The sequence below is a fragment of the Agaricus bisporus genome (genome assembly GCF_000300575.1).
Source record: "Agaricus bisporus var. bisporus H97 unplaced genomic scaffold AGABI2scaffold_14, whole genome shotgun sequence".
Classification (NCBI taxonomy): Eukaryota; Fungi; Basidiomycota; class Agaricomycetes; order Agaricales; family Agaricaceae; genus Agaricus; species Agaricus bisporus.
The window spans coordinates 446,746-462,266 of NW_006267349.1; the positions used below are offsets into that span (position 1 = coordinate 446,746).

At 45.6% G+C, this 15,521-nt stretch overlaps 5 protein-coding genes across 5 annotated transcripts; 4 read left to right on the forward strand and 1 right to left on the reverse strand.

Annotated features, from left to right (window-relative positions):
• Positions 1 to 8: 8 nt before the first annotated feature.
• On the forward strand, positions 9 to 2,440 carry AGABI2DRAFT_211997 (glycoside hydrolase family 13 protein; the record flags this gene model as incomplete). Its single annotated transcript, XM_006456768.1, has 8 exons — positions 9 to 270; positions 322 to 437; positions 489 to 810; positions 868 to 1,310; positions 1,362 to 1,674; positions 1,733 to 1,875; positions 1,928 to 2,338; positions 2,396 to 2,440. The coding sequence occupies exons 1-8, from the start codon at positions 18 to 20 to the stop codon at positions 2,438 to 2,440; spliced, it is 2,046 nt and encodes a 681-aa protein (XP_006456831.1). The 5' UTR covers positions 9 to 17.
• Positions 2,441 to 2,592: 152 nt separating this feature from the next.
• Positions 2,593 to 4,589, reverse strand: AGABI2DRAFT_188646 (hypothetical protein; the record flags this gene model as incomplete). The annotated part of the gene is made up of 6 exons (XM_006456769.1): positions 2,593 to 3,184; positions 3,254 to 3,711; positions 3,787 to 3,824; positions 3,899 to 4,054; positions 4,124 to 4,342; positions 4,586 to 4,589. 6 exons carry the CDS (start codon positions 4,587 to 4,589, stop codon positions 2,680 to 2,682), a joined length of 1,380 nt encoding a protein of 459 aa, XP_006456832.1. The 3' UTR covers positions 2,593 to 2,679.
• Positions 4,590 to 4,660: 71 nt separating this feature from the next.
• On the forward strand, positions 4,661 to 6,314 carry AGABI2DRAFT_195821 (hypothetical protein; the record flags this gene model as incomplete). The annotated part of the gene is made up of 6 exons (XM_006456770.1): positions 4,661 to 4,675; positions 4,731 to 4,765; positions 4,824 to 5,000; positions 5,070 to 5,610; positions 5,670 to 6,051; positions 6,106 to 6,314. Coding segments are annotated over 5 exons (1,147 nt in total), but the record flags the coding sequence as incomplete, so codon positions are not given.
• A 1,489-nt stretch (positions 6,315 to 7,803) lies between these two features.
• Positions 7,804 to 9,063, forward strand: AGABI2DRAFT_122723 (hypothetical protein; the record flags this gene model as incomplete). Its single annotated transcript, XM_006456771.1, has 1 exon — positions 7,804 to 9,063. The coding sequence occupies one exon, from the start codon at positions 7,804 to 7,806 to the stop codon at positions 9,061 to 9,063; it is 1,260 nt and encodes a 419-aa protein (XP_006456834.1).
• A 641-nt stretch (positions 9,064 to 9,704) lies between these two features.
• Positions 9,705 to 11,212, forward strand: AGABI2DRAFT_188648 (hypothetical protein). The gene is made up of 3 exons (XM_006456772.1): positions 9,705 to 10,027; positions 10,076 to 10,140; positions 10,193 to 11,212. The coding sequence occupies exon 3, from the start codon at positions 10,194 to 10,196 to the stop codon at positions 11,094 to 11,096; it is 903 nt and encodes a 300-aa protein (XP_006456835.1). The 5' UTR covers positions 9,705 to 10,027; positions 10,076 to 10,140; position 10,193; the 3' UTR covers positions 11,097 to 11,212.
• The last annotated feature ends 4,309 nt before the right edge of the window (positions 11,213 to 15,521 follow it).

The window sequence follows — 15,521 nt, forward strand, 5'->3', positions numbered from 1 at the left end:
CTTGAGCTCGAACCACCATGCCGACTCCCCCGCTAGACCCTGCTAAAGTCCTTGAGATAGACGGTTATCTCAGGCCACACATTCCCTCTATCATCCAACGCTACAACCGTTTTAGACAATGGAAGAATACTATCGAGCAGCATGAAGGTGGTTATGACAGTTTCACTCGCGGTTACGAAAAATTTGGATTCCATGTGGGTCCTAACAATGAGGTTGTTTACCGGGAATGGGCCCCCAATGCAAAAGAAGCCTATCTCATCGGCGAATTCAGTCAGTGTCTTATATTTTCCTAATTGTTGTGTCTTCATTGATTAAGAATAGATGATTGGAGCAGAACTTCCCATCCTATGAAAGTGAATGACTTTGGCGTTTGGGAAATCTCGATCCCTCCTCTACCTTCTGGTCAATGTGCCATTCCTCACGATAGCAAAATCAAAGTACGTGTCTCATACAAGGGATCTAAGTCTTTTGTGTTGAATAATCGCTAGCTCTCCATGGTCCTACCGAGCGGTGAACGCATTGAACGTGTTCCTGCTTGGATAAGGCGGGTTACTCAAGACCTCAAGGTTTCTCCCGTCTATGACGCCCGTTTTTGGAATCCACCAAAATCAGAGCGATACACTTTCAAAAATTCTCGTCCGCCTAAGCCGGATAACATCAGGGTCTATGAAGCACATGTTGGTATATCTACCTCAGAAGCGAGGGTAGGGACCTACAAGGAATTTACGCAAAACACCCTTCCGAGAATCAAAGATCTTGGATACAATACGATCCAACTTATGGCGATCATGGAACATGCTTATTACGCTTGTGAGAGCAATTATTTATGTGTTCTTTTTTGACCGTGTGTTGATATATGCTCGACAGCATTTGGGTACCAAGTGACGAGCTTTTTTGCTGCCAGCTCGCGTTATGGAACGCCCGAGGACTTGAAAGAGCTTATCGATACCGCTCATGGACTTGGTTTGACCGTCCTTTTGGATATTGTCCATTCGCACGCCTGCAAGAACGTTCTTGACGGCTTGAACGAGTTCGATGGTACCGATCACCTTTACTTTCACGAGGGTGGAAAAGGTCGTCATGACCTGTGGGACAGTCGCTTGTTCAACTATAACAGCCATGAAGTCCTTCGGTTCCTTCTCAGTAACCTGCGATACTGGATGGATGTTTACAACTTTGACGGATTTAGGTTTGATGGTGTTACGAGTATGATGTATAAACACCATGGTATTGGTGCTGGATTTTCTGGTGGTTACCATGAATATTTTGGTGATGCTGCTGATGAAGAGAGTATCGTCTACCTCATGCTTGTGAGCCTTCACTTTCTCAAAAGTTTAGTTGTGCCTTATCATCTGCCCTAGGCAAATGATTCTACGCATGAATTGTATCCGAATGCGATTACCATCGCTGAGGACGTCTCCGGCATGCCTCTTCTCTGCAAACGCGTCGATGAGGGTGGAGTGGGTTTCGACTATAGGCTATCCATGGCTATCCCCGACTCATGGATCAAACTTCTCAAACACAAGACTGACGATGAATGGGATATGGGTGATATCGTGTATACTCTCACGAATAGGCGTCATGGAGAGAAGAGCATCGCCTATTGTGAGAGCCACGATCAGGCATTAGTAGGCGACAAGACTATCGCATTTTGGTTGATGGATAAAGAGATGTGTAATGTCGATTTCTTTTTCATATTTTCGATACCAGGGCTGACATTATTCTCCAATAGATACACATATGTCCGATATGTCGCCCATGACGCCAGTTGTCGCTCGTGGCTTGTCGTTGCATAAGATGATGAGACTCATCACCCATTCCCTTGGTGGAGAAGGCTATCTCAATTTCGAAGGGAACGAGTTTGGCCATCCCGAGGTCTGTTGATTCATCTCCCATGCTACTTCCACCTATTCAACCATTGAATCAGTGGCTTGACTTCCCTCGAGAAGGCAATGGCAACTCATTCCACTACGCACGTCGTCAATGGAACGTCGTGGATGATAACCTTCTTCGCTACAAATACCTCAACAACTTCGATCGCGCGATGAATCAGACCGCAGCAAAATATAAATGGCTCGAATCGCCCCAAGCTTTCGTTTCTCTCAAACACGAGGTCGACAAAATGATCGTATACGAACGTGCCGGATTGCTGTTTATCTTCAATTTCCATCCAAAAAATAGTTTCACGGATTATAGAGTTGGGGTTGAGGAAGCTGGAGAATATAGGGTTGTGTTGAACAGTGATGAAAAGACTTTTGGAGGGTTTGACAATGTGAAGAGTGATTCGGTGTATGTTACTACGCCGATGAAGTGGAATGAGAGGAAAAATTACTTGCAGGTGAGTATCGTCGTTGCTGTGAGTTGTATCTGAGCTGACAGGCTGTGTCATTGTTAGGTGTATATCCCCTCAAGAACCTGTCTTGTCCTCGGTAAAAAATAAATGATGTTCCGATTTTTCAGAGATTGCTTCAGATTTGCTAGACTTTATGGACAACATAGACATAATCTTCACCTTTCTCGTTTGTTTGTGCTTTGTATGTTCCTCGATCCGTAGTATGTGTGTTTTGTACTAGCGATTCTTTCGTCGAAACAGGGTTGTGCTTCTATGCAATTTTTTCCATGGCCGGAGGACACATCTCGACAGGAGAACCAGGTATATCATATATAAGAACCTGTTGACTATTTTTTTCTCCGCCTCTCGTTCGGATTCTTTTTTCCATACCCGATAATTGGCATATCACCATCCATCCTCGAATTTTTCATCGTCCTTCCCTTTCCACCACTTCCGACACTGATAATTTCGGGCATCCAATCTGGATCCATCCAACTACTAACGCCAACACCAACATTTCCTTCTTGTACACCTTTACTCAACATTCCCTTGAGCATCCTAGCTTCTTCTCTTTCACGTTTTCCATCAGCATGTTTTTTGGCTCTTAAGTATTCTGACTGATCTTCGCGTAAGATGAGTCCTTCACCATTGCCTGTTTTGGCGGATCCGGGTTTTGGGGAGGGGATGGAGTATTTAGAGCCTCGGATGCGGTGTTGGAAGTTGGGTTTGAGATGGACTTGCAATACTGGGGCGTTTTTGGAGGCGTTTGGTGATGAGATTGTGACTGTGGCTCGTAAGAGGGAGGGATTGCCGCAGGAGGGGCAAAACTTTTTGGATTGATCTTTACAGATCCTATTTAAAATCGGAGGGAACGTTTTTAGCATTCCTACTACAAAACGCGAGGAGGAAGAGAAGGCTTACTTGTAACAAGCATGACATCTAAGAACATAATTCCGTACTCTTTGGATCCTTTTTCCTTCAACGCTAACGAGATCCAAACCCATTTGTAGTAACACATTTTGCATGGCGAAATCAGCAGTCATACAACCCGCACCGATGGTTTCTTCTTCTTTGGTTTTCCGACCTTTGGTTTTAGAATCGTTGTCGGGTAAGAGATGGAGAGCTTTGGATTTGTGTATGCCGGCGTTTTGAGGTGTGATCCATTCACCTTCGCCGTCATCTTCGTCGGAAGGGTCGTCGTAGAGTGGTTGGGGAGAGGATGAGTCGTCGGATTCGGATTCTAGTTCGGGTTGGGGGGTTGGTTCAGAGGAATGTGAGGGGGAGTGGGAGGGTGCTGATGGTGCTGAATCGTCTTTGATTGGATGTAGTTCGACTTGGAGAGGTTCAAGGGCTTCGTCTATTACCTCTCCGTTGGTAGACTCTTGAGGTTGATCCGATCCAACGGGATCACTCTCTGATGAAGGGTTAACGGATAAGCTTTCAACACGTTGAACGAGATCCTCTGTTTGAGGCTCTTCGGCGGTGAGGGCTTCTTTAGGTGTCCCCATCTAGCGATTCAAACCTCTAGTCAACATTCAAAAGGAAGTGGATGATCACCTTAAAAACTTGCCTCAGCTTCGTCCGACGACCTCGCCTCTTCTTTAACCAATTCTGCTTTCTCCTTTTTGTGTTCCTCGTTCAACATGTGCGTCAAAGCAATCACACACATGTCAGCATGAGATAACACCGAATAATCACCAGTTTTCTTCGCCCATTGAATCACTTTTTTATGCAAAAAAAAAGAAAGCTTAATTGACTATCTCTGAGAAAAGAACGAAGGTAGACACTCGCCATTGGATATACTTGTTGCATCTGGACTTTTCACAGCAACTTTGACTCCGGACAATAATCCTAATTTTTCAAAATGTTCTCTCGCACGGCTATCTCTTAACTCGGCGAGTACTTGAGGAGTGGTGTAATATGTCTCTGCTAGTCCTCGTAGAGGCGATAATGAAAGTAATGGTCCTGCGTCAAGTACGAGGTTTTTGCATTTGGGTTTTTGGATTGAGTCTGGCATTGTGGTAAAGGTTTTGATGGAAAGTAATTTATCGCGTTTGATCTGCGGGTTTGGTAAATAGTGCCAAATAATCTGGGGTAATATGTTGAACTTGTTCTTCTCCTTGCAGTCTAGGCAGGCCTCGCAGGCACGGCGTCTGTATGAGCTCTTTTCTTGTTCTTTTCAGACTTATTGAATCGTAATTATTTGACTCCGAACGCTTGTTAGGGCATCTTTTACGAAGATGTGCATCGGACTCATGGTGCGATCGGCCGATCAACAAATCTATAAACGCCAGAAGCCCGATTCTTTTCCATTCCACAAAAAACTACCATGGCTACGAAATCGTACGTCAACCTCTCAGAGTCCAAAACTCGATAACATTGAACACCTCGTTTACAGATTCCGCATCGTCGTACTCCATGGTGATGGAATAGGTAGGTTATAATCGATCGGTATTCTCTCATAATATTTTTTATTGACTTTAATGTCTAGGTCCTGAAGTCGTGGCTGAAGCAATCAAAGTACTCGAAGCCGTCAATTCCCTCACGAACGATTTCAAATTAGTGCTTGATCCTCAACTTTTTGGAGGTTGCGCGATAGATAGTGTAGGAGAACCACTCCCCGAGAAAACACTCAAGGCTTGCCAGGAGGCAGACGCTATACTCATGGGTTCGTCTTTCATTTTCATATCCTGTTACGTCTTTACTCTTGATATTTTATTCTTACGAAATATTGCAGGCTCGATCGGAGGTCCAAAGTGGGGTGTGACAGCCCCGGTTCGTCCTGAACCAGGTCTTCTTCGACTACGCAAAACCCTCGGTCTCTATGCCAATATCCGTCCCGCTAACCTAGCTTCTGAATCTCTTATCAAGTACTCTCCTCTCCGTCCTGAAATTGCCCAAGGCACAAACCTCATCGTCGTTCGAGAGTTGATCGGTGGAGCGTATTTTGGCACTCGTAAGGAACAAAATGTTGAACCAGATCCTGATACCGCTTGGGATACCATGATCTACAGTGTTCCAGAGGTCGAAAGAATTACTCGCGTAGCCGCTCAAATTGCACTTGCTGCTGATCCTCCGTTGAAAATTCATTCCATCGATAAAGCCAATGTTCTTGCCAGTTCGAAGTTATGGCGAAAGACAGTTACACAAGTTTTGCAATCGGAATATCCTCAGATTGAATTTGATCATCAACTTGTGGATTCGGCGTCGATGCTCATCGTTGCGAGTCCAAAGAAGTTGAATGGTGTTATTCTTACTGAAAATCTGTTTGGTGACATGTAGGTCCTCGCATCTATTTCTGAGATTAAAACGATCTTACTCGGACATCTTCAATCAGACTTTCGGATCAATCCAGTGTCATCCCTGGTTCACTTGGTCTCCTACCTTCCGCGTCCCTTGCAGGCGCGCCTTCAACGCCTTCAGCAGCCAATTTCAAACCTACATCAGGAATTTACGAACCTATTCATGGTTCCGCCCCCGATATTGCTGGCCAGGGTATCGCCAATCCTATCGGTACCATTCTCAGTGCAGCCATGCTCCTTCGCTACTCTCTCGGATTGGAAAAACCGGCTAAAGCGATTGAGGATGCTGTGCGTAAGGTTTTGGATACTCCGGATATCGGTGGCTTGGGAATTCGTACTGCTGATCTTGGAGGTGATGTCAAAACGGCTGAAGTGGGTGATCATGTTGTAGCCGAGTTGAAGAAATTGTGGTAAAAGGTGACTTTTTTTTCCGTGGCTCGCATCTCAAGTTGAATATCGTAAGTTTTAAAGGTAGATGTTTGAGAGGGTAAATGTAATGAGGCAGGATAATCAACGAACACACATCGAATGGTCCCACAACCGTAGTCCAGCTTTGGTATCTCACTCTACATTTGGGTATATCTTTCTCGAATTTCGCATCAGAATTTCTCCATAAACATAAATCAGTAGTACCCCATTTTGTCTGTCAAGTGCTAATTATAAGTATCTTGACAGCTGACATGAAGAATTGAATCAATTGTGTTTTCCATCAGGTTATCGCCTTCTCTGATTGGCTACAGACACGTGTAACGTCTCCGGTGAATCCCATCACCGTAAGGGGATAATTCAAAAAAAGAGCGGCCGTTCGTACTGGATTGTAATTGCAATATACTTATCAAGATTCTAATCGCTCTCTCCATTTCAACTAACTGCTAAATTGAGGATAAAGCAAGTTTAAATTTGATAAAGGCTCAAGCGCTCAAGCTCAAGACACACTGTTAGCTCGAAATCTGTACAAATGGGATTGCGCACATTCGTTTGTCTGTTTCCGATTTTCGAATTTATGAACTTTTGAAAGAAACGTTGTGGGCACCGAGTCTATCAGAACCGACGTACATTGTTGGTTTGGCTTCGTGGATCTCGAACCTTGAGCGCTCTTCGACTTGCGGCATTTTGGCAATGCTAGAAGGCAAAGTGGTGGGGAAACTGATGATGTAATGCTTCTTTCGTAGTCGAGAACCACCATGATTGAGTTCTCGAACTAGTTGTTGGCGAACGAAAGTCAAGATCGTATTACCATTGAACGTATTCGATTCGAGAAGGGAGTACAAGACTTTTAAGTGAGTAAGCTAAAGCGGGAGAGCCAGCTGAACGTTTTTTGAGGTACATGGAAGAGTGACAATGCCAAAGGAATTGTAATAAAAATCTAATGAGGTCGTAAAAGTTGGTGGTATGCCGAAAGATTATATCTTTAGTGTTCTCAGGGAACGCTAGACTGATGTCAAGTTCATGATACCAAAGCTATATATTCTTTGACCCCTACTTAGATGTGTATTGGAGTTTTGTATAACATCAAAGATCATGAACGTACATAGTCCGATCCGTGTCGTGAAGGAAGCTTGGCAACAGGGATTGTTCCGCTTGCTAGTGCATAATTGACATCACCTAGGTGCGCGAGAAAAAAGATTCATTGTCCGGTATGCAGCAGAGAGAGAGATCGCTTCGACGCCAGGCCCCCCTTTTTTTCTGAAGGATTACAGGTCTCTTTATAGGTTCTGACAAGTAAGGCCAAGGATCTAGCATTTCGCCTGGGAAAGCCCGATGGGGATAGCGGTGAAGCTGGACAGGGCATGGGGTAAGTACACAGCAACAAACAGGGCACTACAGGAACACACGCGGCCAGCATTCCCGATTGGGCAAGTGTTGATGAGGACGTACAGAGACTCTTGGAACGCTTTCTCACCGCCTTCCGCGACATGCTCCCTGGTTTTCTGTACATTTCACAGATTTGACGTTTACACCATTTAAAGCGCCCTCCCAGAACTCTTCTTCGTTTATTGTCCTATATCCTTCTTCAAAGCCCTCTGCTCGACTAGAAGCACCCCCATTTACATCCTCCCAAATCAAAGGTGCACATGTCCTTTGTCACTTTTGAGCGCCAAGTCTAATTCCAGATGACTTCAGCTGCCCAATATTCCTCGCCAAAACCACTTCCCTTCCCCTTCCCGAATGTCCTCTCCGTCCTCATCGTCGGACAGGTCCCCACACACAGGTCCTAAAGTCTGCACGGCTTGCGACGGTCCCATGAGAGGCCACACGCGCGTCAATCGCAAAATTGTTTGCCCAACCCCGGAGAAGATGAACCAAACACTTCATCAGCTATGGGACGAAGGCCACCAAGAATTCGTACTGTCAATAGCAAAAAGGCAGAACATCCCGTTCACCCTCTTCCTTTCTCCGCCCGTCTCCCCCTCACCTCCAACTCTTGCCCAACGCTTGCGCCAAAGAAGGCCCCTACCACATCATTTGAAAGACGATGATGAAAAGTCGACTACCAGTGACGGAGTATCTGTCGCTGGTAGTATACGGCGTATGCTCAGCGTCGTCATCGACAAGCGTAGTAATCCTCGCAGAGATCCTTCCCCCACCCATTCGGTAATCCCCCCTCGATCCGACATAGATGTACCTACCTATGAACTGCCGTCAGTAGGGATCTGGGATGCCGACAAACGGAAACAATTGAGTGTACCCCCGGAACTGGAGGATTTTCAAGGCAGCGAGCGCGGATCTATGGTTCCTACTCTTCTGATAGGCTCTGACGGCGAAACAATACGCGAAGGATCTCGCGCAGAGGCCCACTTCCGTGCACAGGCGGCTCTTGATGCCAGATTACACCAACGACAGCCTCATCCACTTCAGCAAGCAGCCTTTCCAGAGCATGTGCCTCTGGGAAATCACACCATTATGGGCCACTCTGTGATACAGGTTGATGAAGACGAAAGCACAGATACTGGGTACTACGAGGGGAGTGGCTTCCTCCGTGTACTACGATCCGTCGTAGCGAGCCCTGCCATAGTAGCACTTCCCGTCCGTCCCGAAGATATTCCACGAGTACGGGAAACAGCAACCCGACAAGGTCTATTTACCGCCGTCCTTCCTCCAAACGGCTCTCGTATTTCTCTTCTAGGAGTTGATTCCTTCACCGAGAGAAAGATCAACGAGGATTCTAATCTTCCTATTGTCGTGATTGGACGTGATCCTGTCATGACACAACGATACGTTGAGATGTCCCAACGAGGTGTTATGCCTGACACCATCGCTATGAATCATGATACGACGAATGCCCCTCGACTTATAACGACAACCCAGCTCATTTTTATTCCTCTCTTCACGGTTATTATTGCTTGGTTACTTTTTTTTTTGTTCTCTTCTATGATATCAGAATTTTGGCGTCACCCTCTCAATAGGACATCTAGCATTAAAACGTGATTGTATCACAAACCAACCGCTCACCGTCATCTTTTTCGGTCTAGTCATCGTCTTACGTCCTTCCATTTTTCTTCACTGTGCATATAACAATTTGCTTTTCTTTTATTTTACTATTTTTTTTTTGCTCTCTCCATCATTCTTATCGCTTGCCAAGCACCGTGTTCTGGTTGTTATCGCTCACTTTGTTATCGTCGTTTGTTCACCTGCTTTTATTTTCGTGTCGCTTCTGTGTGCAGTGTTGTTGGATAACCTCATTCTGTAGCATCATCTCTCTAGCATAGCTTTCGGGTACTCGCGCTGTTGTCTTATTGCCTTTTTGCCTCATGCCTACTAGTATGTGTTTTCTATGCTTCAAACACTATAATTTCCTGAATATTGTTATTACCTAGCTAGCGTCGGCTGGTTGTGGAGGCAATCTGAGTAGGACGTACTCGGTTGTTGAGGTTGAGACGGCTTCAGACTTCAATATTCACATTTGAGATACCCCGAGATAAAGTGCGTGCCCACCCAACATGGAGAAACATTATAGTGATTTTACTCAACTCTCAATTGTTTAGTATCAATTAGGGAAGTCTATTTGGCCCAGGATACCACTGGTGGCGTTCCTGTCCGCCTTTTCGAGGGACGGCAATTTCGGGAATCCCTCTAAGCTCCGTTCCTCCCACCTTCCCAGCCTTTTAGCTACTTCGAACTTCGAATTGATGCTGGAACAAAAATATCCTTCTTTATCGCCTTGCCAACCGGTTCCCCAAGATCCGAATTGGGATTAAAGCTACTTGAACGTTACGTTTGTGGGGCAGAGACAAGTACAAGGGATCCTTGTTTTTAGGCCTTGTCCTAACATACCCCTGTCTTTTATCTCTATACGGGTATTGATAGACACTGCGACGCATGGCACGTATAAAGTTCGGCTTGACCACGTTTCCAATCTCTCGTGGCTTCCCTTCCAAGCGCCGGTCGAGTAGTGAGTTCTCAGTCTTTTGTTAAATTGAACGATGCTTAATCTGTCTAGATCTCGAGGGTCATACAGGTGAGTCAAGTCACCTTGCCATAATCTGGGTGAACTACCAACAACTGGTGAGTAATCCGTTCGCTCAGAGTCGCGATTGTCACTCAATAACCAACGAAGAATGAATTTAGAGGATATCTCGGTTCCCTTACTCGCCACCCATGGGAAACCTCGAACATGCCGTGTCTGTAAAGGATCAACAAGAGGGCACGTTGTCGTCGATGGCCAACGCGTCTGTCCGTCTGAAGAAGAAATGAAACAAATTCTTTATCAAGTCTGGGCGGAAGGCTACCACCGATTTGCAGAGATGACGGCGAGGAAATTAGGGCTGTCATTGGATATCTCACCCAAAAGAATTTTGGAACGTTTGCGGGTGGAGCGAGGAAGTTCGTCGGAAAGAGGATTGGAGGATGAGGAGCCTGCGTATTTGCCTCCCGTGGGTATATGGGACCCGGAGAATGTCAGGCGTCTTAGACCGGATGAAAATTCGGATGGCGTGGAGTTGTTGGATGCTCCAGGCGGGGCTCCTACGCTTCTCGTGGATTCCGAAGGCATGACCATTCGTTCAGGACCCGCATATGAATATTGGAGTCAGAGGGGAAATTTTGGTATCAGCAGTATTCTCGAAACAAGAGAGTCGTCGTCACCATTGGCTATATCAAGTTCTTCAGATAGTCCTGGTGAAGCTTCTAGTGGGCGAAGCAGTGGTATCGGAAGTCGGTTTCTTGACATTTTACGTGGCCTGAGATCGAAACTCTCGACGGTCACGATTCCTGTACATCCATCGAATATCGCGGTGGTACAAGAAGCAGCCGCTCATGGTGGATTTCGTACCATGATCATTGAACCGTCGTCTTCTAAAGACCTTCCGCTCGTCGTCATTGGCCGCAGTCCCTCATCCTTAACGCAATATGTCGATGCTGTCAAAGCACACGTCACTCGAGATATATGGAAGAGTATTATACTCTCGAATCTCGTTTCATCTTTGGTGTCGATGGCGATTGTGTGGTATAATCTATTGTGATGATTGACATAGGCTTAAAGGCCCGCTTCTCTATCCTTATCGCTTGGAAATGTTGTCCGCTCATTCCCCTCTCTCTCTGTTGTATTCAAGATATCGCTGAACTCTCCTTCTTACCTCGAGACTATTACCCTCCTTTTTATTCTTACTGTCATTTGCTCGTCGATGTTGTATAACCAATCACACAGTATGCTGCTTTTTTACTTGTTTTCTTGTATGGTTTCCTGTTATTGTCGTCGTAGTATGCAAAATGCTTTATGTTTTTCATTTGCCTTTACTCATTGGGTGTGTGCCTAATCGTTGAGATTTATTCGGTAAATGAATATGGAACAGGTAAAATAGCTGTTACGTCCTGCTTGCAGAAGAGAACTTTGAATATGTTGGAGAGCCTGAGAGAACGTGTAGAATATAGATGGAAGAGTACGTAATGACGGTGATCCGTAGCAAGCGTACCGGTCATGGAATTCGAACAACGTCCTTGCCCGACACTTGCGGCGAAGACCAGCGCCACGCGACTCCTCAAATAGAAAACGAGGGTAAAGATTCTACGATCAATCTGTTTCTGGGTCTCTGGTTGTGTATGGCTTATTTTCGGCGTGGTCACCGGCAAGCAAGCAATCCTCCTAGGGCTTCTAGCCCCGCAGTTGCAGCAAGGGACTTTCACGATTCGAGGTAGATACACCGACCGATGAAACCATTGGACGTACCCCTGATCAGGCTCTGTGTTCTTCACTCTTCTTCTTGGCTTCGGCGGCGTGGAACATTCGGCGCGCAAGTATACCAAGATAGCTCAGTCTGATGCTAAAACATATCCACAGCGGCGGCTGAAATCATGACTGCTAATCAACAATGATCTCGGTAATGGAGAGTTAAATGTTGGCCTACCAAACGGAGACTACCGCTCGATGAAAACCAAAGCACGGGTATACGGTACTGCGAAGGAAGTGGCTTCCTTCGTGTTTTACGACTCAGCGTAGCGAGTCCGGTTCGCTCGTCCCCAGGATAATCAACAACGCGGGAAACAATATCTCGCCATCAAGATTTTTCTCTATGCAGCCGCTTTCCTTTATAAGGATTAATTTGTTTGTAGGAATCGCTCCTTAAATGGGAGGAGGACCAGTGCAACCATCAAATTTCCTATTGTCATGCCACGACATATTGTTAAGGTATCTCGATGAGGTGAGGCTATACAATGCGGTGAGTTCATGATATGATAAGCGCTCCTCCTCTACAACAAAAATTTCACCTCACTTCACGGCTATCATTGCTTGATCACCTCTTATTGTTGTCTTATTCGTAAAAAAAAATTATGCGCTATCATGTCTTCTGACTATCTTTTTTATCCATTAGCATCAACCGGCCGAAAACATGAGGCACTCGGTCGCCGAAGCCCGCGGCTTCAAGATCCAGTCTGGAGATGCCCATAGATATGATGCGCATCCTCGCGTTTTAGAAGGACCGTACGGCGATTGCTCAGCTAGCACTGGTGACAACGGTGGTGTATTTTTTGTTTTGAATGAGGCCATGACCGGTGGCGCAGCAGCCTCCTTAGCTCCACCCTTTCTAGCCTTAGCCTGTTCTACCGAAATCCGAACTGATGCTGGAGCAAAAATGCCCATCATCACCACCTTGTCAATCCCCCAGCCAACCAGATAAAATGCGAACTGGGTTTGATGCTCGGCCTGCGAAGTACACAAGGCGGCCGTATTCCCATGTCTTGTCCTCTACATTCCTGCATTTCATGAGTATCGATAGGCATTGCAACGCCGGGCTTTAAACCTATGTAAGTGTGATTTTCCATTATTTCGTCGAACTGGGTATCGATCGAACTGCCTAGGTATCTCGGCTTGTCGCTATAGTTTAGGCAAGTAAATTCACTCGCTTGTCAAAATATTATATGAGTCGGTCATGATCAACGACAGGTAAATATTTTATTCATAGTCACATCAGTCATTGGACGACCGATAACCCGAAGAAGCAGTCCTGTGAATTTTTCGGCACCCCCCATGGGATGTCGCCTCGTTTGTCAAAGATCTACAAGAAGATTTGCCATAATCAATGGTAGGCACTGTAGGCAATGAAGTAGGGAATGCTATTGAATTTTATTCTATGATTATTTGATGTTGGAGCGGAAGCATTTTCATATAGAAATTGAAGAAGGGGTGTCTGCAGTTATGTCCCACCGTGCGACCGGGAAATATCATGCTGCAAAAACAGATATTGATCCAGATACTATGCATCTGTCAAATCTGGGCTCCCATGCTTCTCATAAATTTCGAAGATATAAACAGCCGCTGCGTTTGAATTTGGGTGCGTTTTGCACGCGCCATCATGATCAATACTAGCTATTTATCCCCACGAATTTAGATTCTCTATTGGCATTGACCGCTCGCCCCAGTGGATCTGTTGCTAGTGTGATTGTTCCTCAAAAGACACAGTCTATCTACCATCTTCTTCTTTCCCACTACCTTCCTTTCCCAATATTTTTGTTCGCCCGTTCGCTTCAATTCTGTCAATGGACATCGCCTCCCTCTCATTTGAAATCATCATTGTTTCCTTACTTGTGCTGCTTATATCTACTCCGTAGGTTTTACCTGTTTCTTGCTTGTTAACCTTTAAATTCAAAATAAGTTGTGTGATCCATTGTTTTGGTACCGACTGTCCTATTTTTGTTCTGTGACAAGTTGACAACCCGGAAATCCTGAAAGTATATTTGATTGATTATGGGAATTTTCTGTCAACAACTGAGTCAGGATCCCAAATCAGGTGCATCGATACCTTGAATGGGTATTAGTCTAAGACGTTTGCCTTCATTTGGTCAGGGTGAAGTTAGCCACACGGTATACAACGTAAGGGAATCGGGCCACTTCTTTTTGAATCATCCTTGTCATCATCAATCTCGTTGGAGAGCAATCAATTGATGTACGAAGCGGGGCTAATGCCAGGCATGTATAAATTCTGGCTTTGAATTCGTGTATAATTCTACCTCAGTGCGATTGCCCAGTTCAGCTCAAACAGTAGGCCTTATTCGACTCTTATCTTTATGACACTGGCTAAACAGAAATTCAGCGTCATACCCACCTCGCACCGTCGTTCGGAGATGGATAGAAAGTGCAGGGTATGCGGAAGGCCCACAAAGGGACACTATTTTTTTCGGCGCAGGCTCCGTTGCCCGCCGGAAGAAATTCAGCGCCAAATCCTTTCTATCCTTCGAGCTGCCTCAAATAACGGTTCTCACTTGTATGCCCAGTATGTGGCAAGGAGACTGAGAATGTCACTTAACATTCCCCTGGAGAGGCTTCGGGGACGACTCAGGGGACCGGAGCCGCAAGAGACAAATCGATTCGATTTCTTGAACTGAGAATTTGTGTTATCAGTGATCGCCATGTTGGTGGTGCTCGCCAGTGTAGCCAGCGTAGTAATTTCTCGCGCGCATTGATGTTGCTATAGGCCCCTCAAATGTCGCACCGGTAGCCTATCCTTCCGTCCCTTGACATCATCCTTCCCCTACCTCCTTGATGCGATTGTTGATTTGACAATGAAAAAATGTCACCATTGTTCTTCCGGTGTCCGGCAGCAACCAAGTTTTTCCTATGGTTCTGTAGGAGGTTGCGGTAGCTGGTTCGTTTCATACTTCCTTTCTTTCAGACAAAGAAAATACTGTACGCCGGTTTATGTTCCCTTTATTAACATCCTACTACAGACCCACTCATTCCTGGAACACAACCAGCTTCCTTTTTGCGTAATTCCTCATTCCTTGACTTATTACTATCTTTCAATATACTTGACCGCAATTTAATTGGCTATGGCAAACCGTAATGCACAGATAAAAAATCAGCGACATAGTAAACCACGGAAGAATCAATAATTTTTAACCACGTCAGTTGCGTAGGTGTAGGTTTACTGATAGTAATCGCGACGTTTCTTGGTGATGAGAGTTGTATATTTGAGTAAAAACAATGGAGATATCATTCAACTCCTTCTCCCCTTAGCAGTGGCTTTGCATCGACGCTCTGGCTCTGGTGGAGTATTGAGTCGGCACATCAAGCCGTTGTGTTCGCCGCTTGTATGCCGAGGAGCAGAAAGATCCGTCCAGGGCTTGATTGCAGGGTTCCGTTGGACCATGTCCAGGATCGGCGAATCTGACACCTCTTGATCTGAGGGTTGTTTCCCTAATTAACCCACACTGCTTCTTGTTCCAGGCCGCCTGTGAAAAAATCTGAGGCAAGTTGACCATCGTCACATACCTACAAAAGAAAGCGCAAATTCGGGCGTATTGTGCCCTCGATGAAGACGCGATCGGTGGTCGCGCAGCTCTTAAATTCTTTGTGCTACTCAACTTTGGGGAACGTTGTACTACACAAGTCGACGTCTCTACGAGATATTTATAGCCTGATGCTACACTACTACGCGATGGCGCTGAACCTG